Source organism: Callorhinus ursinus, unplaced genomic scaffold (genome assembly GCF_003265705.2).
Source record: "Callorhinus ursinus isolate GAN/ISIS: 27379988/994484 unplaced genomic scaffold, GSC_fseal_2.0 scaffold41, whole genome shotgun sequence".
Classification (NCBI taxonomy): Eukaryota; Metazoa; Chordata; class Mammalia; order Carnivora; family Otariidae; genus Callorhinus; species Callorhinus ursinus.
Window position 1 is genome coordinate 10,159,558 of NW_027397103.1, and position 23,436 is coordinate 10,182,993.

The following is a 23,436-nucleotide window of genomic DNA, read 5'->3' on the forward strand; positions in this document are numbered from 1 at the left end:
CCTGCTCCGCGGGAAGCCTGCTTCTCCCTCTCCCACTCCCCCTGCTTGTGTTCCTGCTCTTGCTATCCCTCTCTCTGTCAAATAAATAAATAACATCTTTAAAAATAAATAAATAAAATAAAATATATGGTTAAAACAAGGAGGAAACTTTCAAACAGCCCATCTGTAGTTTTCAATAACTTAATTTAGGTCCCTCGTGGGGAAATCCTCCTAGGTTTTGGATGCTAAGCAGTGAAGCAGAGACTACAACTCCCAGGAGACATTGCGTCTACACCCTCTGCGCACACTCGACCTCAGAGACCGCATAAGGCACCGAGCCCGAGGGGGCGTGGCTTGGGCGTGAGCGCGAACCGTAGGCGGGGCTACAGGCGTGGCCATGGAGGGGGCGGCGCTGCCGGCGCGGCCCGGAACACGCTAGTGGAGCGGAAGATGGCGGCGGCAGCGGTGGCTGCAGCCGGGACCCCACTTGGCCTGAGGTGGAGGAGCTGCCGGCTCTGACCTCGCTGTGGCTCCGGTGCGCGCAGCGGAGCGTGTGCGAGGCCCCGCGCGTAGGGCAGGGGCGGCGGCGGCGATTGCGCGCCGCCCTGAGGAGCGCCCCGGCGGCGGCGCTGCTGCGGCTGAGGAGAGAGCCGGCTCTGGGCCTCCGCGTCCTCCTGCTCCCCGGGCCCCCCGCCTCCTCGGGGGGGCGGCGGCGGCGATGTTCTCGGTCCTCTCGTACGGGCGGCTGGTGGCCCGCGCCGTGCTTGGCGGCCTCTCGCAGACCGACCCCAGGGCCGGTGGCGGCGGCAGCGGTGACTACGGGCTGGTGACGGCCGGCTGCGGCTTCGGCAAAGACTTCCGTAAGGGCCTTCTCAAGAAGGGCGCGTGCTACGGGGACGACGCGTGCTTCGTGGCCCGGCACCGCTCGGCAGACGTGCTCGGTGAGTACCCGGCCCGGGTCCTCCCGCCCCAGCCCCGGATCCGCCTCCTGGGGACTCCCCTGCTCGGGGCTTCCCCAGTTCTTCCCCAGTTCCTCCGAGCGGTGAGAGGAGCCCGAGAGCCAGTAGTAGCTGTAGGGAGGGAGCGCTTACTATGTGCCAGGCGCCGTGCCAAGCGCCCGTGGTGCGTTCTCCGTTGCAACAACCCCCATTTTAGAGATGAGGAAACTGAGCCGCAGAACGGTCGAGTTCTGTGCTCAAGGTCACACAGCCTGACAGTGTGACCAGTTTGACCGAGTCCAAAACCGCACTGTTAGTCACTTGGCTGTGCCAGTCCCGACGACCTCGTCCCTTCCCCCGGAGACACCTGCAGACTCCTAACCTCGTTCTTGTTCCCTCCCCGCCTCCTCCCTCTGCTTGCTCCGGAGATCTCTATAATTCTTCGCGTGCTCCTGACGCCACAGCCTGGCTGCAGGCTGCGGGATCCAGAGCGGACTCACTGTCCTGAGCCCCAGACAGCCCAGCCGCATTCTTTCGCCGCCTCGATGGTGACCAGATCTCCATCCTTTTCGGAGCTCGCAGGCGGTGGCGCTGGCCTGGTGAAAAAACACTCGCAGTGCATTCTCCCAAACTGCTCTTGCCCGCTTCAGGTCGTTTGGGGTGGAAGAGAGTCTCCTTGACCCAAAATAGAATGGTCGAACCTTCTTCAAACTGCAGCGAAGAAAGCCTTGGGAATTGGTTAAAGCATTTTCAGGCCACAGGTGCTTCCAAAGGCCTATTCCAGTTACACCTTTGGCCGGGAGACTAACGTATGAGCTGATAGAAAGGGCGAAATATAATTCATAAGCAATCAGAAAGTTTATCATAATATACGTCTTTGGAGACAATGTGTATGCCATAGAATCATATGCTATTAAATCTCCTTTAATAAGTAAAGCACTTCCTTTGATATTGAAGGACATGCTGTCATTGAACTTGGGTTCAAATGTCAGTTTGGTTTCACTTCTTAGGTGAGGTTGAGTTTTTGACGACTTTAAATTTCATATGCTGAGGCACAGTTTGGCATTGGAACAAATGGTCCTGTAACTTTTTATGACAATAATTATTTTTTAATTTGATCTCAGAGTAACTGCCCATTATCTTTGTTTCTACTACATGTAGTGTTTGTGAACAGGGTTACTGGAAAGGTTGTTCTCAGTTTAATTTATGAATGACCCCATTACCTGTGTTGAAAAAATCATTAGGCAACACTCTTTATGTTAACTTTAAGAGGGTGAGGGAGGATTCAGTAGGTGAAGGAGCTTGTAGATAGAAATCATACAAATTCACTTTGAAGTCAGCTTGACCCTGACTCAGTATCTTTTTTTTTTTTTAAATCTTTTATTTATTTATTCATGAGAGAGAGCGAGGCAGAGGGAGAAGTAGGCTCCCCGTGGAGCAGGGACTCGATCCCAGGACCCTGGGATGATGACCTGAGCTGAAGACAGCCACTTAACCGACTGAGCCACGCAGGCATCCCTGACTCAGTATCTTTTTTAAAGGGCTGTCAATAGCTGTCTTTTCCCATTACATTTAGAAGCTTCATTTAATGAGCTTGTGACCTGTGCTGCTTTTTCAAATTGGAGTCAGTGCAACAGGATAGGTGATAATGAGCCACTAACGTTCCCCCTTACAAATCTGTGTGCTGGCTTTTGTGAAAGATTTGCAATTTGATTAATGATTTGGGAACATTTTAATGAGTTAAATTCCTATGCTTAACCTTGATTTTAAAATTTGTGAAGTCTGCTTTCTTAATGGAGTGGGGTATTTAGAAGGATATGGGGAATTTTGGTCAAACCCATTTTGAAAAAAGTATAAACCTACCATCTTGGCAGAAACCCTTCCAAATTTGGTACTCAACTTTGCCAACCTGGCTCTGTGATATGTGGTTTTGGGCAAGAGCCTCTCAGCTCATTTTCCTCATCTAGACTAGAGGAGGAAGGGAGTGGACTACCTGACCCTTAGGGACTTCTGACCATCAGATCATATTTTCTTTTTGTTTTGAAAAAAACTCGCGCTTTGTTATTTTGCACCTCAAATAACAGACATTATTTCCTATCTCATTCACATGGGTACCTTCAGTATAGTTCTCCAGTTTTATATTTAGCGCTAAACCAGTGGTTCTTAACTTTCCTTGGTTTGTGGCCTCAGGACTTTTGACTGTCCAAGGGCTCTCTACCCAGAAGAATGTGCATGGAGACAAAATTTTGCATAGGCATTCAGTGACTTCACTGACCCCATGAAGTCCATCTGCATACCACTTAGAGGTCCATCCACAGGGACCAGATTAGGAACCACAGCTCTGTAACCCCTCCAAAAGGAATACTGTCAGGCATAACCAGACAGGTGTGACCTAGGGGTGGTCTTTGGGCCATATTTGACAAAGAGCCATTTTAAGAGAGAGAATAAGAGTGTGTGTGTGTGTTTGGTGTACAAATTGGGAGACAGGTTCTTAGGACTGTCCTGTTTTAGAAGAGCTCTTCCAGAAAGCCATCTTGGGGGGCCACTTGAAACAACTTCAGAGTAGGCCTCATTTGATCTTTGACTTCTACAAACCAGTTTGTGTGATGGTGACTTCTGTTTTATTGACGCTATCCCATCAGGCAGGTCTGATTATTGCTTGCTATGAAAGAGGTGAGGCATCTCAGCAAGTCCTTAGTAATGCTTTTTCTCTGGAAGTTGGAGTTGTAAACTGAAAAGCATTAAAGGACCATGTTGAATAATGTTATGTTGAACCTCAGTGCTTTGAACCTTCTAGTTCTACAGATAATTCATTTTCTTTGGGTTAACACTGTGTTTGTTGCTTAATATATGTACAACTCACTGTGCTCATCTACAACTCCTTGACTGGAATAAAAGCTGTTTATTTCTTTTTGTATTAGAAAGAGAAAGCTGTTTTATGTCTTTAATTTAGAATTGATTTGTTCTATTAGTATGCAGTGACTAAAAGTACTTGGTGCTTTACAGCATTTTTGTAGAGTCCCCACTGGATTTCTTTTAGGAAAAACTAACTATGGTGGGTGTGGTGAGACATAGGAACCACTCCTATCCCCTGGAAAATTGGCAAAGGTGCTTTCTCTTTATTAGGTCCAACAGGAGTAAACCAATACCAGCAGGAGCTATGTGCACTTTTCTTTTTTCTTCTTCGTTGTGGCTAATCCTGAGTTCTCTCATTACTTTATATGGTACAGATGCCTAAGTACACAAAAATATGAGAGCTGCCTAGTGTGTAATTGCTAGGCCTCCCACAGCTCTAAGCTGCTTAACAATAGAATCAGACTGGTGAGAGTTGTAAGACTTAGAAACCTTGGAGTCCAGTGAGAAAATGGAGGCCTACAGAGGGTCAAATAATTTTGCTAAGGTTATTCCACCAGTTAATGGCAGAACTAGGACTACCACCAAGACTGCCCATTACAGTCCACTTTCCATTGCATCACTAGTTAAGTTTTCTTGATAACATGGGTGAATTCAAAACCAGTCTCTTTAGGTACAGTTGATCCTTCTAATGTTTTTCCTGCTTAAGGGTATATGTGTGTGTGTGTTGTGTGTGTTGTGTGTGTGTTTGTGTGTGTGTGTTTACAACTTCTGTATCCACACTATGACTTATAATTAAATGCAACAAAAGCTCCTCTGCGTACTAAACCACAGTTTACTGAAACCACTTCTTTAAGAAATGGCAGCATGGTCTACGCCATGTAAAATCTGACCCCTGAATAGAGTTGTAAAGTAATTCTTATAAAACTGCCAGATGTTTATTGAAGCTTGATTTAACTTGAAACTTTAAAGAGAAATGAAAACAATTTCATATTCTAGCCTTTGGATATGATTTTGATTGTGGCCAGGATTTTTGAAGTGTTTTTGTAAGTAATGCCAATCTTAAAAGTAGTTGTCTTGAGCTATAAGGATTACGTGAACAATATAAGGATCAAAAGTTTATTTAGGAAGTGAATAGATTAGGTAGAATTTTATGTTTTCCAACAGTCATGATAATTTTAATATATTTGGTAGAAGCTCGGTATCTGAAAGTGAGTTATCCTTTTAATAACAAAGTAGTCACATTGGGAGAGTGCATGTGTGCTGATTTAAGCCTTTGAAGAAGTCATCTTTGGAATTTCCCTCAGCTAGATTTTAAGCTGTGTCAGGAAACTAGTCTTATTATTATATAGTCATAATTTTCTGAAAGTCAATTTTAGCCTGATCTACCTCTTGACAGCAGACATGACCCTGGTTTGAATTTTTAAAAATTGAGATACAGAATTCATCTGTCATAACGCCTACCTTTTAAAGTAAAAAATAAAAAAAATTGGTGGCATTTAGTACATTCACAGGGTTGTGCAACCACCACCACTGACTAGTACCAGACCATATTCATCACCACAAAAGAAACCCCTGTGCATTAGCAGTCACTCCCCCGTCTCCCCTCCCTTAACCCTGGCAACAGAAAGTATAGGCTGACTATAGATTTGCCTGTTTTGGACATTTCATATAAATGGAATCATACAAAATGTGGTCTTTTGTATCTGGCATTTTTCACTTAGTATATTTTAAGGTCCACCCACATTGTAGTTTGTATCAGTGCTTTGTTCCTTTTTATGGCTGAATAATATTCCGTTGTATGGATATGCCACATTTTGTTTATCCATCCATTTATTAACGGACATTGGGTTGTTTCCACTTTTTGGCTGTTGTGAATAGTGCTACTGTGACACATCCATGTACAGGCTTTTGTGTGAACATATTTTTCATTCTGTTGGGTATATACCTAAAAATGGAATTGTTGGGTCTTACTATAGCTATAACTTTATGAGGAATATAGTTTTTTTAATATAATTATTTTTATATACTTATTATTTTATCCAAGGGAAATATTTTTTAAAAGTCATCAAATATAAGTTCTAAGGTTAATCAGTACTTTATTTTTTAAATTTTTTTAATTTTTAAAGATTTTATTTATTTGTCAGGGAAAGAGAGAGAGCACGCTAACGAGCGAGCACAAGCAAGGGGAGCGTCAGGCAGAGGCAGAAGCAGAAGCAGTCTCCCTGCTGATCAAGGAGCCCGATGCTTGACTCTATACCAGGACCCTGGGATCATGACCCGAGCCGAAGGCAGGTGTTTAACCAACTGAGCCACCGAGGTGTCCCTAATCAGTACTTTATGCCTGATTTCATAATCTATGTGCTTTCAAGAGAAAATTGTGGAATATTAAGGAAACGGAGAGTTGTGGATTCAGTAAAAGAGCTTTCTAGGACTCATGGAAACAGCAAGGCTTGAGAAGCCACTGACCATGGGCGCCTGGGTGGCTCAGTCATTAAGCGTCTGCCTTCGGCTCAGGTCATGATCCCAGGGTCCTGGGATCCAGCCCCGCATCGGGCTGCCTACTCCATGGGAAGCCTGCTTCTCCCTCTCCCACTCCCCTGCTTGTGTTCCCTCTTTCACTGTGTCTCTCTCTGTCAAATAAATAAATAAAATCTTAAAAAAAAAAAAGGCGGGCGCCTGGGTGGCTCAGTTGGTTAAGCGACTGCCTTCGGCTCAGGTCATGATCCCAGAGTCCTGGGATCGAGTCCCACATCAGGCTCCCGGCTCAGTGGGGACCCTGCTTCTCCCTCTGGCCCTCTCCCCTCTCATGCTGTTTCTCTCTCTCTCTCTCTCTCTCTCTCTCTCTCAAATAAATAAATAAAATCTTTTAAAAAAAAAAAAAAGGCCACTGACCAAAAGAAAGAAGAAAAAAAAAGCCACACATTTGACTACTTGCTGTCTGACTTATTCGAGTGTTCTGTCTTTGTGTGTTCTGTCTTTGTGTAATAAATAAGATTACAAGGTTGACGGATAGAGGAATTTTGCTGTTTTTGTTATTATTAAAGATTTTTATTTATTTAATTGACAGAGAGAGACACAGTGAGAGAGGGAACACAAGCAGGGGGAGTGGGAGAGGGAGAAGCAGGCTTCCCGCAGAGCGGGGAGCCCGATGCAGGACTTGATCCCAGGACCGTGGAATCATGTCCTGAGCCAAAGGCAGACGCTTAACGACTGAGCCACCCAGGCGCCCCTGCTGTTTGTTTTTTAAACTCTTGCTCCCTGATATTTTTCCTCACTTTGCTATACAGATATATTGTACTTTTCAGAGGTTCTTATAAGGTACATTATTTTTCAAGTCATTTCCTCATTTGTTATACTGTCAAAACTACTTTTCCTTTGTTCAGTCTTTAGAGATTCTCAAGCTTAGTTTTAAATTTTCCTAAGTTTCAGGTTCTCTCAATGTGTTAATCTTTTTAAAGGATTTTGGATGAACCTTTTTTATAGAGCAAGTAATTGAATTTGAAAGCATGACTATTTATACTTTTTCGAAAATACATTTTTGTTAAAAGGTTTTAATTTGTAGCAGAGGGTAAGATGCATGTGTTGGTTGTGTTGGGGTTTTTTGCAGGGAGAAGGGGCCGGATTGGAGGAGGCTGTTCCCTGAACTAAAGCACTACTTTATGAAACTGGGCAATACATAACTTGAATAGCTCCAACAGTATCCAAATGGAGTTTGTACTCAGGTGTGACTCAAGAAGCACTATACCCAGGCCACAGTATTTGACTTAAAACCATGTCCTTTGAGTAAATGCTTATGTCAAGTTCAAGCTAAATGTCAAATGCATTTTATGTAGGTCCCTATGCCTTTTAGAGAGGCCTTACTTGGGACTTCAGGTTCAGAATTTTCAGGAAAATGCTTTAGAAAAGTAAGTTAACATTAGTATTTCCTTCCTGAAGAAATTTGACTTTTCAGATGAGAAGTTCTAGTTAGTTGAAAACAGTGTGCCTTGTGGGTTTGCCTTTCAAAATTAGTGTTAACTTTTGGTCTCATTTTAAGAAGTGGTGCCCTGGATCCTAATTTTTGTCATTAGTAATAAAATTTAGTCATCTGTCTTGTTTGGGAGTTGTCAAATATTTTAAAAATATAGTAGTTTTCTATCTCCTTGAGAGCTAAAATCATTTATTTCCTATTAAACAATACACACAATTTATAAGATTGCATCATAAATCAAGACTTTTTGCAAAAACTGACTCACCGCTGAGGGCATTGGACTGATAACACATACTTAATCAGTTAAACTTGATTTGGCAAGTGGCATAGCTCTTTCAATTTATGTTAAAATTTTGAGGAGAAAAAGATGCTCAGTTCTTTTGAATAAAATCCCAAATAGGATTTTGGGTGGATTGAGAGGTGGGGCTACAAAGCTTTTCCTTAAAGAATGAAAGTACTTCACTGTATTTTTCCTAAGCATTATTTAGTATCCTGACACAAAATATGATTCATCTTATCAGAGCTTTATATATAGTGATTTAGATTTAACAGTGTGTTTTTGTGTTTTACATTATTTAATCTTTTAACTATGAATAGCTGCTCTTATCTCCACTTAATCTGCATCTGTTTCCTTATCTATAAAGTTGACTCATCAATAAGGTCAATACAGCTAGTATCATAGCTGGGACTTGGACCTAAGTTTCCTGCTTGTGTGTCTAGTGCTTTTAAGTAAATGCTTTTGTTTTGTGCTTATAAAAATAACACATGTTCAGAAAAGCACAGTGTAAAACACCTGTAACTCATAACTGAACTATAGTCAGTGTGGTTTCCTCCAGCTTTTGTGTATATACAATTGTATGTATACATACTATTAAATAAAATTGAGCTAATATATGTATGTAGTCTGCTCTGTAATGTTATTTTTATGTAATGTAAACTGAGCATATTTCCATGCGTCACTGCATCATATTTTTTCTGCACATATAGCCCATAATTTGTTTAATAACCAGTTCTCTATTTTTAGTTATTTAGATTATTTCCAGTTTTCTTTTTTTTTCAAGATTTTATTTATTTTTTTTAAGTCTTACTTATTTAAGTAATCTCTACACCCGCGTGGAGCTCGAACTCACAACCCCAAGATCAATTGCATGCTTTAACCAAATGAGCCAGCCAGGGGCCCCAATTTCCAGTTTTCTGTTTTGAGTAAGATTAGAATGAATGAGTATCTCGGCATCTGAATATTTCCTTAGAATAAATTCCTTGAAGAGTTCCTGAATCAAAAGCTATGAACATTTGCAAGGCCTCTGATATGAATATTAGCATGGGTCCCTCCAGAAAGGTTATGCTAATTTATACGTTTCCAGTTGTTATGAAATTGCTCTCATCAATAAGCTTATTGTTGATCTTGAGTCTGTCACATTTAACAGTTTATAAATTTACCAGGTTCTTAAATGGTTGTTTTTGTGGTGAATAAGTTTGGTGAATAGTTCTAGAATTGATTGGATTGTTGGTATGAATCCCACGGACTACAAAATGACTGCAAAAACTTTGCCAGAGACTACAAAAGTGACTTACTACAAAGAGTGCTTTCTGTTGAAAGACCCAGTATTATTTTGATTCAGGCCAATTCCAACACATTTTTGTACCGATTTTTCTTTTACTCATTAACAGACTATTTTGAAAAGAAAGGGAATTTCTTTGTGTGTATGTGTACTGCTTTGACTGTACATTTTGATCTTTCAAGGATCCTATCATCCAGGTTTTTTGACTTATCAGAATTAGTCTATGCTGTCATTTGATGTAGATGAAAAAGAATAGCTGTGCTGAACCAAACAAAAAGTGCTTCTGTTTTCACATCAATGTTTGGATAGCGGTTTTGGATAAGAAAATAGATGTGAGCTATTTGCATAAGAGCTAGAAAACTGTTCATGGCCTCTAAGTTAACCACTAATTGATAATATGGTCATCAATGTTTCTATGAAATGAAGTCTAAACAAGGATGTCTTATGCATGCATTTTTTTAAAGATTTTATTTATTTATTAGAGAAGAGACCACAAGCAGGGGGAACGGAGCGGCAGGCAGAGGGAGAAGCAGGCTCCCCACTGAGCAAGGAGCCTGATGTGGGGCTTGATCCCAGGACCCTGGGATCATGACCTGAGCTGAAGGCAGATGCTTAACCGACTGAGCCACCCAGGCGCCCCTGCACACATTACTTTTAAGAATTCACTTCTTTTGGTTCTTGAGCAGCAAATTTGATCTTATCATTGCTTTTCTTATTCGGGTACGCTAAATTCACTGAACAGTCAATGGTTTTTGGATAACAAAGTGTGTTTTCTGAATACATTCCACATACACATATTTATTTACAGATCGTCTGAATTCAGTGAAGTAAATTAATACTAATCCATAACCATCTTTTATTTTATCAGAATTTCAAATTGAAAAATGGTTGGCTGGACTTTTTGTTAGTTAGGCTTAGTTTACTTAGACTTTAACTTAAAGAAGAAGCATATTCTCCAACATTTTAGATGGTTAAAACCAAAGTAAAAGGACATGGGGCAGTATTTTTACTCTGTGAATCATTATCGAAACTTCTCTGAAAACATATATGTGTTGGTGTAATAAAGAGAAAGGAAAGTTTGGGAAGGCTGAGATGGAGCCTCTGCTTTAAAACTAGTTCTTGTAATAAATGTAATGTTGTGTGTGAAAAATAAAGCATAGCTGTATGTTAACCCTTATTTTATAGTTTCTAAAAACAGTAGTACAGCTTAGAATCCCAGAATCTTAGATCTTAGAAAAAGGAATTCTTGAGAGAATTTGTCCCCCTGCCCCTTATTTCACAGATGAGAAAACTAAAGCTTAGAGAAGTGATTTGTCCAGTGTCCTACAACCAGTTAGTGGCAAAGTAAGCTGGCTGTGGTATCACCCCCTGACTCCTTTTCAGGGTTCTTTCCATCAGACTTTCTTAACAACGGTCTGCAAGAGGAGCATCTTGTAGCTAGCTCCAACCCAGGGCACATGTAACATCTTGTGCAACTCTAGGATGAACTCTTTTTGGAGTTCTCAGATGAAAGTTTGTACACCAGCGTGTTGGTATTCTAACTTTTCAGTACAGTCAACTGAATTTATCGTTTACTGGTTGTTTCCTGTAAGTCCCTGGCAGGTGCTGTGAAGAAGACCAAGAACAAGAGAGACTTCAGCTCTGAAGTCTGGCAGGGAAGGCCACAGGAACAGTATAATGAAAACACACACATTAGGTGTTGTGGAAGCATGGAGTCAGGTCTCGATAGATGGGTTTTTCAATAATTGAGGCAAGTGAGAAGAATGGTAAAGCTCTCCAGATTGAGGGATCAGCAGACACAGAAGATTGTCTTCAAACTATGGCTGTTTTGTGGCTAGAGAGTGAGTAGTTTGGACTGGCTGAGTGATTTTGGAAGGGCAGTTGAGAATTGTTAGAAAATAGGTTGAGACCAAACTGTTGAAGGTCACAATTGCCATGTTAAATAACTGGGTTCCATTTTTTTTTTTTTTTTTTTTTTTGGTTAGGAAGCTATAGAAGATGGTGTTGCCTTTGTTTTGCATTTGGTTTGGTGGTTTTTGAAGAGGCAACACATGCAAATGGTACAAAATTCAAAAGGTATTCTAAATTTAAAAGGGTACAAAGTGAAAAGTTTCTCTCACTCTTGTCTTCTAGCTGCAAAGTTCCTCTCCCAGAAGGAACTAATGTTACCAGTTTCTGGTGTATCCTTCCAGAGAATTGTTTTAAAAAAGATTTTATTTATTTATTTGACAGAACACAAGCAGGGGGAGCAGCAAGCAGAGGGAGAGAGAGAGAAACAGGCTTCCCGGCTGAGCAGAGAGCCCGATGTGGGGCTTGATCCCAGGACCCCAGGATCATGACCTGAGCCGAAGGCAGACGCTTAACCAACTGAGCAGCCACTCAGGTGCCGCCCCCCCCCCCCCACCAGAGAATGTTTTTACATATACAAGTAGAAAAGTGTATATACGTGGAAGGTATTTGAAGAGTAACATGGACATAGCAATCTCATAAAAAGTAAAAAAGAAAGAAAAAATGATACAGAGTGTAATGGGAGAATAGGAAAGCAAAAGACCAATTAGGGAGCTACTGAAATAGTCTGAGCTAGAAAAGGCTTTAACTAGGACAGTTCAAAGTAGTCGGGCTTCAGAAACATTGCAGACATATCAAGAGGACTTAGTGATAATTGGACGAAGAGTGAAAGAGAAAAGAGGAATTGAAGTTGATTTTGAGGTTTTGCATTTGGAAGCCTCAAGTTTCTAGCCTACAAGTGTGGGTGGGTTGGGCTGCCATTAACCAGGTTAGGATACGCAAGGGAAGGATCAAATTTGGGGATGGAAAACAGGATTGCTTGGTGGGAGAGGCATTTCAGAGGTGGAATCATCTGGCTCATGGAATGCTTAAGTCCAGCTGGCCTTTACTGAGTTCTAAGTGTTGCAGCAATGGTTCTCATTAGGATTACCTGTGCAGTTTGGTTTTCATACTTTGCTAGGAGGCCCAGGCCCACCCTAGACAAACTGACTCAGAAGGTGGGGCTTGGGTAATCTCAGTGTGCAGCAAGAATTGAGAACTTTTGTGTCAGGTACTAGGCCAGCACCCAGAAATGAAAAAGATGGTTGGTTAGCAATGGAAAAAGACTCAGCCCTGAAGGGGAGTTACAATATAGAGAGGGAGAAAGGAGACAGGAAAGCTGTGATAGAGGTGCTGCAATTATTATTACCTAAGGAAATGGTTTAGGCCAATTTATGTATCACCAGTTGTTATAAGATTTTCCATTTAAAATAAGGAATATCTTGGGGCGCCTGGGTGGCTCAGTCGTTAAGTGTCTGCCTTCGGCTCAAGTCACGATCCCAGAGTCCTGGGATCAAGCCCAGCATCGGGCTCTCTGCTCCGCGGGAAGCCTGCTTCTCCCTCTCCCACTCCCCCTGCTTGTGTTCCCTCTCTCGCTGTCTCTCACTCTCTGTCAAATAAATTTAAAAAATCTTTAAAAAAAAAATAAGATAAGGAATATCTAAGTCTGAACCCTGGCACATAGTAGGCAGCAGGCACTTAAGAGATACTTGTTAAATAAGGTTATTTCAGAGCCACTTCTGGAAAAAAACTAATTTCTTCAAAGTGCAGGTGTATCTATTTCTCCTTGTGTATTTTTTAGAGACATAAGTTTGTTTCTTAGTTACTGTTAAATGTTTAATGAGATATTGAATGGTGGTAGATGTGTGATGGGAAAAGCTGAATGGACCACTCATCTTTTATACATTATCTGTGAGTGGGAATTGTCTTTTGGTTGTGACCACAGATACAAACACTAATCAAAGATTGTTTTTTCTGATTGCTACAGGCTAGGCTATTCTATATGCTGTTATTTAGTTTTTCTGAAAGAGAGGCATAACTCTGTTATTGCATGTTGACTGGGAGCTAAGCATTGTGGTGGTACTCTTTAATCCATTATCCCTGTTCGTCACATCAGTCCTGTGATATCCGTTATTATACCCATTTTCAGGTGAAGATACTAAAGTTCAGAGGGCTACCTAAGGACACCCTTGGTACACTTAACTCTAGTCCTGAAGCTGCAGTTTGAACCCAGATCTGACTCCAAAGCCTATGCCCTTGCCTAGTGTGTATACACTGCTTTTCAAATCAAATGATCATTTAAAACTTTGTTTCACTGAAGTGATCTTTATTGAGTCTGAATAGTACTTTGATATTAGCTATTCCTAGGCTAACAGTTGAGCAGAGCCCCTTCATTAAAGCAAATAAAGGCCTCAGTTGAACTAGTTCAGTGGGCCACAGGAACTTGGGTGACTTCAGGCCAGCCCTTTACTTCTGGGGACCGCCTTTATGCCTGAACTCCTGCAGCGTGTTTGGGCTGATTGCTGGTCAGAGGTTCCTGGCAGGAATGTAATAGGCATTTACCTGGAGGTCAGGTTTCTCTGCTCTTAGAGCTTAACCTTACCTTTATTACTGCACTTTATCCATATTAGTCAGAATCTTAGGGAACTGCCCAAATTAATTCTATCCTCAACCTCCTCCCTCATGACTCATGTTTTCATCATTCAAGGCTCATATCAGGCACTTCTTTTCTCCATGAATACTTTTCCTGATTCCTTTAGCTAGATGTAATCTGATCTTCGTGCTTTAGTTTTTATTGGTGCATATTTATTTTGTTAGAGCCATTTATCATAAACCTCTCCAAACCCCTCTCCCCTGCCATAGTCACTACCACTTGATTTTAAGCTTCGTGGGCAGGAAATCTTTTATTACATGTAAATCCCTTTAGCTGCTTTTCGCTACAGTGTCATGTATATAGAAAAGGGTCAATAAACTGTGTTGAATAACTTTAATATTTAATGTAAGTGTAAAATGTAGCTCTAACTGGATTTATATAGTTTTTGTAATCCCTCCCATAAAGGTAATATACATACTCATTATTGGAAAATGTGGAAAGTAAAAAGAAAAAACAATTACTGGTCCTACCACTCAAAGATCATTAATTAAACAGCATGTAGAAAAGAATATAATTAGTGTTTAGAAATTAAGGGACAGTTCTCCACTTGGCAGGCTTATTCAAAGGAAATTATGTTCTCATTTTTTTAAAAAAGAGTGTGCCAGGGCTACATGTGACTCTTGACCTCTCCCAGAGGGTGGTATTTCAGTAAAGGGCAGCTCTTATTTTTATAGAGGGGTGAGAAAACCAGGGAGGTAAATAGTAACCTCTTTGGGGTTAGGTCAAGGATATATAGCTTAATTGTCATAAATATTAGGTTAACCTTTAAGACCAGAATTCTAGATCTAATCTTATAGATTATAAACAGAAGGAAAAATTCTCTCTTGGCCTAAAGGGCTAGTACAAGTAGGCACACATCAGATAGCTAGACTTTAATTGCTGTTATTTTCTTATTTAAATGTTAAATTATTAGGTGTTATATAACATTTTCTAATATCTAGAAACTAACAGAAGTCTCAGCTTTAACAGAAGCCCTTAATTCTATAACACACTAATGGCCCTGCCCATACTGTCCATAGTTCACAGTAAGTGTGAGCCCGTGATTTGCCTGTTGCTTTCTTCTGTTCAGAAAGCATTGCTAACAGCATTTACCATTTGGGGAAGATACTGTTGCAGCTCAGAAAGGAGTGAAATGACCTTTTCTGTGACTTCAGCTTGTGTGGTGAGAAGGTAATTCCTACCCAAGTCTATAAGATACCCAAGGTCCCCAGGCCACATTGAGCCAAATGTTCCACATTAAGTGTTTGGTATTTAAACAGATGAGCTAAAGTTAGAGGAAGAACATTTTATTTTAAAAAGGTTGGCTTTGAAGATGTCCATTGACAGATGAATGGATAAAGAAGATGTGGTATATATACACGATGGAATATTATGCAGCCATCAAAAGGAATGAGATCTTGCCATTTACAACGACGTGGATGGAACTGGAGGGTGTTATGCTGAGTGAAATAAGTCAATCAGAGAAAGACATGTATCATATGACCTCACTGATATGAGGAATTCTTAATCTCAGGAAACAAACTGAGGGTTGCTGGAGTGGTGGGGGGTGGGAGGGATGGGGTGGCTGGGTGATAGACATTGGGGAGGGTATGTGCTATGGTGAGCGCTGTGAATTGTGCAAGACTGTTGAATCACAGATCTGTACTTCTGAAACAAATAATGCAACATATGTTAAGAAAAAAGAAAAAGAAGAAGATAGCAGGAGGGGAAGAATGAAGGGGAGTAAGTCGGAGGGGGAGACGAACCATGAGAGACGATGGACTTTGAAAAACAAAGTGAGGGTTCTAGAGGGGAGGAGGGTGGGGGGGTAGGTTAGCCTCGTGATGGGTATTAAAGAGGGCACATTCTGCGTGGAGCACTGGGTGTTATGCACAAACAATCATGGAACCCTACATCAAGAACTAATGATGTAATGTATGGTGCTTAACATAACAATAAAAAATTTTAAAAAAGGTTGGCTTTGGGGGCACCTGGATGGCTCAGTCAGTTAAGCGTCTGACTCTTGGTTTGGGCTCAGGTCATGACCTTGGGGTTGTGAGAGCAAGCCTCGCATTGGGCTCTGTGCTTAGTGTGGAGTTCACTTGGGATTCCTTCCCCCTCCCCTCTCCTCCTCACTCTTGCTCACTCTATCTCTCTAAAATAAAATAAATAAAATCTTTAAAAAAAAAGGTGACCGAGTTTCTTTGCCTTCACACTGTCATTTCCTTAACCTCTTCAGCATTTTTCACTACTTTTTTAAGGCAAAGCAACTGCCCAGAATAGTCTGTAATTTACCATCTCTAGATAATGAAGTATTCTGGGCAGTAGATATGAATGTGTGTATGTGTGTACATTTTAATTTGATTAATTATAAAGTAATTTTGTGTTTACAACTAGAAAGGAATAGCTATTTTGTTTGGAATTCCAAAACATAAAATGGACCATTTATTCCTGCATTGTAGTCCTTATTTGAGTTTTGTTAACTGCCTCAGACAGTTCCATTTCTTTAGCAGAATTTGAGTTTTGCTTATAGGTTCCACTTTGGCACATTTTATTACGGGGTTGAACCTTTCTTCCTTTCCATTCTTTCAGCTTCATTGCCTCAGCTTTTGAATTAGCTGTTCAGCCTAGAGATCTTGAGTTCTTGACATAGACTTGGTCTCTGGAGATTCAGAAGAAGTAGGTTTCATTGTGATTAATGCAGAGTGGTTGCTTTGGGGAAACTTTTTGCAAAGGGAATATATCACTTGCTTGTTAAAGCAGGAAGAACATCATAATCTATATAATTTCACCTCTAGAGAACTGAAAGGACTGTTAGTCAAAGCAAATTGTACTTTTCTGAATAACTCAGCTGTTGAATTTTTTTTCCAGTAATCCTGCTTTTTGTTCCCTTTGGGATAATTATTTGCAAATACATTTCACAGTCCTGAATCACAGGGGAGTGTTCTTCATGCCCAAATTGTTGAGGCTTCAGCAATGTTGATACAGATATGATCTGTTCTATTTGATAGATACTGAATTTATACTCTGATCTCATTTTTCTTTAGTTATAATGCTTCATGTTGTGATGTCTCTAGACAAATAAGGTTTGCTTTGAGAACACTAGATTATAGTATTTGAAGAAGAACCTCTTCATCTGAAAAGAAGTTGGCTGTAGCACGGCAATAAATACCACATAGCCAGTGCCTCATTAGATGAATACTTGCTGCAGAAAGTGTAAAATTAGATATCTTTATCCCTCCTTATTCAACTGTTGTGATCCAGCCAGATCCTTACTCAGTTTCTCTTCTAGAATTTCAATTCACTATCAAGTACCCATCTTAGTAGATAGGAGATGTTTCGCTGATGGAAAAACAATCCCTGTAGAACTGTCTTGCTTCATTAGAGTGTGAGGCTCAATGTAAAATGCCTTGAGATCATCAAAGATGCAAGGAATAAAGCTATTACCTTTGGGTACTATTTAATATTCAAAATTCTGCCAGTCTAGTTTTGGATAAAATAAAATTGCCAATTTTTTTTCATTACATTATTTCATTACATTAAATTCATTTTTACATTACATCATTTCATTACATTAAAATTGAAATTTAGTATTTCTTCTCTAGGCATCACTGTCTTCTGGAAAATATTTGCTTTGTAACTAATTGCATGTCAATTTGAAGATGATCGTAGCAGAAGGGCTTAAGAATGGCAACCTCATGCTCATGGCTGATAATAGGAGGACAGTGCTAGAGAGACACAGGCTTAGTTCAAAGTCTTTTTCAGGGTGAGCCTTTTACAGCAATACAGTTAGGTGACCATAAGTAATTGGAAAGATGGGATTTTTAAGTTTCCACAATTTCAGCTTACCATATCTTTTTTCCTTCACCTTTTCTTTTTAAACAAGAAGTTTATTTAAACAAGACGCTTGACCTGAAGGGAAAGCTATCTAGGATTCATTTCTTTTAGAGTAATTTATCCCTACTTAAAGACAGATTGCCCTACATGTAACAATTATGTACAAAAAAGTTATAAAATTGTCCTTGGTTTTACATGATAAATGAAAAACATTAAAATTCTCCAATCAAACAAGGCATGCAAGGATTTTTGTGTTGTTCTTTTTTTGTTAAACAGTGAGAGCACAATAACTTACTGGAATATAAAGATAAGAGCTGACTGAGCGTGCCACTAATGGAGAGAGGGGGTATTTTCACAGAAGCAGTATTTCCCCCCATCCCATCTCCATTTGATGTCAGTCAAAACATACCATTGGCCATTTAGTTAAAAAAAAAATGCAGGATGCTTGTGCACATACACAGTTACTTTATGTACAATAAAGGAATGGGGAAGGGGAAAATGAAAGAATAGAGAAAACTATACTGTAGTAGTCAGGAGTTGATGGAACCAAATTGCGGCTTTTTAATTGAGAATGTCTTCTTGGTCTGGAGGAACAGAGTTCTGGAGTAAAGTAGCAGGTTCCCTTTTTAGTAGACACCTCCTGTCTGCTGCTGGGACACATCAATTGTATCTTCATTCTCCATTTCCAACTGTGCAGGTGTGTCTGTTTCATTGATTGACTGCCCATCAAATCGGAATCTGATCTGCCTCATTGACAAACCCTGTCATTCGCAATAGGCTTTCATTAGTTTACTAAGTGGTGTATGCCTCTTAATCTTAAACTGCACCACAGAACCATCCTGCCCCGCCGCCTTCAAATTAATATGATTGTTGTTCTCAATCTTGACTCCTTCCTTGGGCTTTTCGTCGGCCATGGCGAGTGCTGGAGTCTCCTCAGCTGCCGCTTCACAAAAGAGGTACCGGGTCCGCACTGAACGAGCACACAAGCAGCACCAGAAGGAGGCGGCAGCGGTGGAGGAGGGAGAGTTTCCTTCACCTTTTGGCATAGAACAAAGCTATTAAGTAAAATTCTGAGTTTAATAAAAAGCTAAATGATTTTTAAAGTACAGCAAAATTTTGTTTTTAGATGACTACACTAAGGCAAAAACAAAAATGTGTTAATTAGAAAAATGAAAATTGGCTGTTACTTTAAGAATTTTCTTTTTATAAAAAGATAGACTTAAATAATGGGAAACACAACAGAATTACCCTTTCTCCTTTTCTCTTAACTCTTCACTTCAGAAAAACAGTCTATGGGAAACTTAACCAAAATATTATGTGAAAAATTGTAATTATCATATATATTTTCTGGTTGATTATCTCCCACTTCATAAAACTGGTATTTCCATGCAAATAGTACACCTGAAGGAATTATCTGCACTCTGTAGTCTCCTCTCAGCCTTCTGCTTGGCTATTTCAGATATGTAACCATTATCTTAGTCTGATAATGGTTTTAATTGGATTTTTGGGTCAAAGGAAACACTTAAGCTAGACTTATGCTGACAGAACGTTATTAATGGAGACATGATTACAGTGAATTAAAGGAAATAACTTCTATACTCAGTGTAAACTCTCTCTCGGCATTCAAAGCCTTCCCAGTTATTAACTCAGCCTACCTTTTCAGCTTCACCTCTTTTCACCTCCAAAGAAATTATATCATTCTGCCAAACTGGATACTTCCTTAATCAGCTATCATATCTGTGATTGTAATTTGATGCCTAGAGTAAGATGCAATTAACAAATGAGCTATTTGGCCAGGAATTCTCATTCCTAAGATCCCCACTTGAATTTATTACTCTCTGTGCTCTCTCTGAGCATATCATCTACTCCTAATGGTGTCAATTCCCAATCTTTGTCAGAGATCTGGCTCTGATTGCCTTCCCAGCTGCCGACTCATAGTTTCTGACTTTATATAGAACATTTCCCTAAAAATGTCCTCCTGGCGCCTAAAACTTTGTATACCCTGAGACAGAATTCAGTATCTTCTAAAGGCATTTCCACCCCTTTCCCAACTGGGGAATCATCCAATCAATACTCATTCCTGAAATCCAGAAACCTATTGATATAAAATACATTGATATCAAGTCCAGGTATCTTTCTGTATTCAATTCTTTGTATTTCCAGTGATGATTCTATTTTTCTCGGTACCTCTAACCTAAAATCTTGCAGCTGATGCCTGACCTCTAACCTCTTCCCAACCCATTCTCTCCATCACTATCAGGATTATTTTTCTAAAGTATAGATTGGAGGGGCTTCTAATTGTTAATTAGAAAAATGAAAATTGGCTGTTACTTTAAGAATTTTCTTTTTATAAAAAGATAGACTTAAATAATGGGAAACACAACAGAATTACCCTTTCTCCTTTTCTCTTAACTCTTCACTTCAGAAAAACAGTCTATGGGAAACTTAACCAAAGACTGAGTGGCTCAGTCGGTTGGGCGTCGGACTCTTGGTTTCTGCTCAGGTCATGATCTCATGACATGGGGCTCTGCTGGGTGGGGAGTCTGCTTGGGGATTCTCTCCCTCTGCCCCTCGCCCCACATGCACACGTGCTGTCTCTGTCTCCTTCTGAAATCTTTTAAAAAATATATTGGGGGCGCCTGGGTGGCTCAGTTGGTTGGGTGTCTGCTTCCCACTCAGGTCATGGTCCCAGGGTCCTGGGATCGAGCCCTACATCGGGCTCCCTGCTCAGCGGAGAGCCTGCTTCTCCCTCTCCCTCTGCCTGCTGCTCTGCCTAACTGTGCTCTCTCTCTGTCAAATAAATAAATAAAATCTTTAAAAATAGATAGATAGATAGATAGATAGGATTATATCACTTCTACCCAGAAACCTTGATGACTTTTTGTTGTCTATAGCAGTGCTGTCCAGTAGAAATATACTGTAAACTACATATGTAATCTTAAATTTTCTAGTAGCCACATTTAAAAGAGTAAAATGAAACAGATACAGTTAATTTCAATTAATATATGTATTTAACCCACTATATCTAAAATATTTCAATCTAGTCAGTATAAAACTATCACAAATATTTTACCATTTTTTTATTTTTATTTTTTTAAAGATTTTTTTTTATTTATTCATTTGCGAGAAACAGAGAGAACAAGCAGGGGGAGAGGGAGAGGGAGAAGCAGACTCCCTGCTGAACAAGGAGCCTGATGCAGAACTCGATCCCAGGACCCTGGGATCATGACCTGAGCCGAAGGCAGACGCTTAACCATCTGAGCCACCCAGGCACCCCTTACCATTTTTTTTGTACTACATTTTTGGAATCCTGTGTGTTATTTTACATTTTACATATCTACATACTTTACATAATTACATCCAGCCCATCTCAATCCAAACTAGCCACATTTCAAACTCAATAGCCACATGTGTCTATTGGTTCCCATATCAGACAGCACAAGCTTATAGCATAAAGTGTAAAGTTCTTGGGTCACAGGGAGCCTGGGTGGCTCAGTCAGTTGAGCGCCTGACTCTTGATTTTGGCTCAGGTCATGATATCAGTGTCCTGGGATTGAGCCCCACAGTTAGGCTCATGTGCTCAGCAGGGAGTCTGCTTGAGGATTTCCCTTTCCCTCTGCCCCTCCCCCCGTTCATGCTCTCTCTCTCTTTCTCTAAAGTAAATCTTTTTTAAAAAATTTAAGTTCTTGGATAACAATTCTTGGCCCTCCACAACTTCAGCTCCTGTCCTGCATTTTTCAACTTCTCAGCACTTACCCAAACCCCAGCCACACCTAATTGCCCTCCATTCTTTTCCTGGTACTACTCTCCCTTGCCTGTGGAAATCTGACTTACCTTCCAGGGCCTAATGTGAATGCTATTTCTTAAGCAGTTTTGCTCCATTCCCACAGTGCCCCATGAGCATTAACCATTTGCTCTTAACCCCCCCATAGCAGCATTTATGGGAACTGTTTGTCTAGTTCCTGTGTGAGTGAGTAGTCACTGCCCACTAGAAGGTGAGCTTCTCATAGGCAGGATGTGTCTCCCTCAGTTCTCTATTTCCTAGTATTTACTATGGCCTCCATTTGCTCTTAGAGGTGTTCTTATTCTTTGCTGTTTCATATCTTTTGTATCTTAAGCATTCTCTCCTTTAACAATTGTTTTCTTTTCCTTTGAAATGTATTCTGAGTAAAATTTCTCTTTATATCTGGATTAATTCCACTGTTTAAAAAGTGTTCTCCCTTTGTGGCTGGAAGCTTTTGCTTGTGCATGAGAGGAAATACTCATTTCCTTGTAGAAATAACTACCTAATATGAATTAAACTAGATTTCAAATGTACCTGTGGTAGGTTATTCTGGTTTTAGCCTGATTCTAATCCCAAATATGACTCTTCTTTTATATAACTTGTTCTTTGTAAGTAAATTATTTATGTATAAACATAATCTATATTTATTTATGTAAGGCCTTTTTTTCCCCACAGCTTTATTGAACAGCTTATGTGCTTTTTGAATCTCTTTTTTCCCCTAAAGAGATTTCAGCAGTGAAGCTTTGCGTGGTATCTTTTTCCCATAGAAAAGCAAACAGGTGCTTGAAAGGTTACACTCTATTCTGGGAGAAATCTGATTAATGTTGAAGGGCTGTGTCAGGTCAGACTCTATAACCTGCTGACAGATTATTTAGTGAGTGCCAGGATCAACTCTCAACATTATCTCGGATTTTAATGGTTTTCTTGTGAAGGGCATTTGTAGATGAAACCACTTTGTAATTTAAAATTAATTGTGGCTCTTAGATCAGAGACTGGTTAAAGAGAAATTCTTTTCTCAAGCAGGCAGTAATTTGGAAAGAATGAATGATTCATCAGATGGAATTGCAAGGATTATAATTGCATTCTGTATTTTAACACAAATTGTTGCATTTAAAATAATGGTGAGGGCAAGTTGCTTGGCTGGCTCAGTTGTTGGAGCATGCAGCTCTTGGTTGTGAGTTCAAGCCCCACGCTGGGTGTAGAAATTACTTAAAAATTAAATCTTTAAAAAATAAATAAAATGATGGTGAAATCTTACCCCTAATAAAATTTCTCAAAAGAAGTTCCTATTAAAAAGAATGTCCAATGGAAAAAAGACACTCTCTTCAACAAATGGTGTTGAGAAATTGAACAGCCACATGCAGAAAAATAAAACTGGACCGTTTCCTTACACCACACACAAAAATGGACAGCAAATGGTGAAACACCTAAATGTGAGACAGGAGTCCATCAAAATCCTAAAGGAGAACACAGGCAGCAACCTCTTCGACCTCAGTCGCGGCAACTTCTTCCTAGAAACATGGCCCAAGGCAAAGGAAGGAAGGGCCAAAATGAATCATTGGGACTTCATCAAGATAAAAAGCTTTTGCACAGCAAAAGAAACAGTCAACAAAAACAAAACACAACCGACAGAATGGGAGAAGATATTTGCAAATGACATATCAGATAAAAGGCTAGGATCCAAAATGTATAAAGAACTTATCAAACTCAACACCCAAAGAACAAATAATCCAATCAAGAAATGGGCAGAAGACATGAACAGACATTTTTCCAAAGAAGACATCCAAATGGCCAACAGACACATGAAAAAGTGTTCAACATCGCTCGGCATCAGGGAAATCCAAATCAAAACCTCCATGAGATACCACCTCACACCAGTCAGAATGGCTAAAATTAACAAGTCAGGAAACGACAGATGTTGACGGGGATGCGGAGAAAGGGGAACCCTCCTACACTGTTGGTGGGAGTGCAAGCTGGTGCAACCACTCTGGAGAACAGTATGGAGGTTCCTCAAAAAGTTGAAAATAAAGCTACCATACGATGCAGCAACT

The 23,436-nt window shown here is 40.3% G+C and overlaps 1 protein-coding gene and 1 pseudogene across 2 annotated transcripts in view; one reads left to right on the forward strand and one right to left on the reverse strand.

Moving 5' to 3' along the window:
* Positions 1-387: 387 nt before the first annotated feature.
* The window catches only part of PPTC7 (protein phosphatase targeting COQ7), a 42,184-nt gene continuing 19,135 nt past the window's right edge, over positions 388-23,436 (forward strand). For both annotated transcript variants that reach the window (XR_003211734.2, XM_025889778.2), the window contains exon 1: positions 388-920. Coding sequence is in view for 1 of the 2 variants with exons in the window: in XM_025889778.2 (XP_025745563.1) it covers positions 698-920 (223 nt within the window). In the remaining variant the exon portion in view is untranslated. The remainder of the gene's footprint in view (positions 921-23,436) is intronic.
* On the reverse strand, positions 17,954-18,591 carry LOC112837468 (small ubiquitin-related modifier 2 pseudogene; annotated as a pseudogene).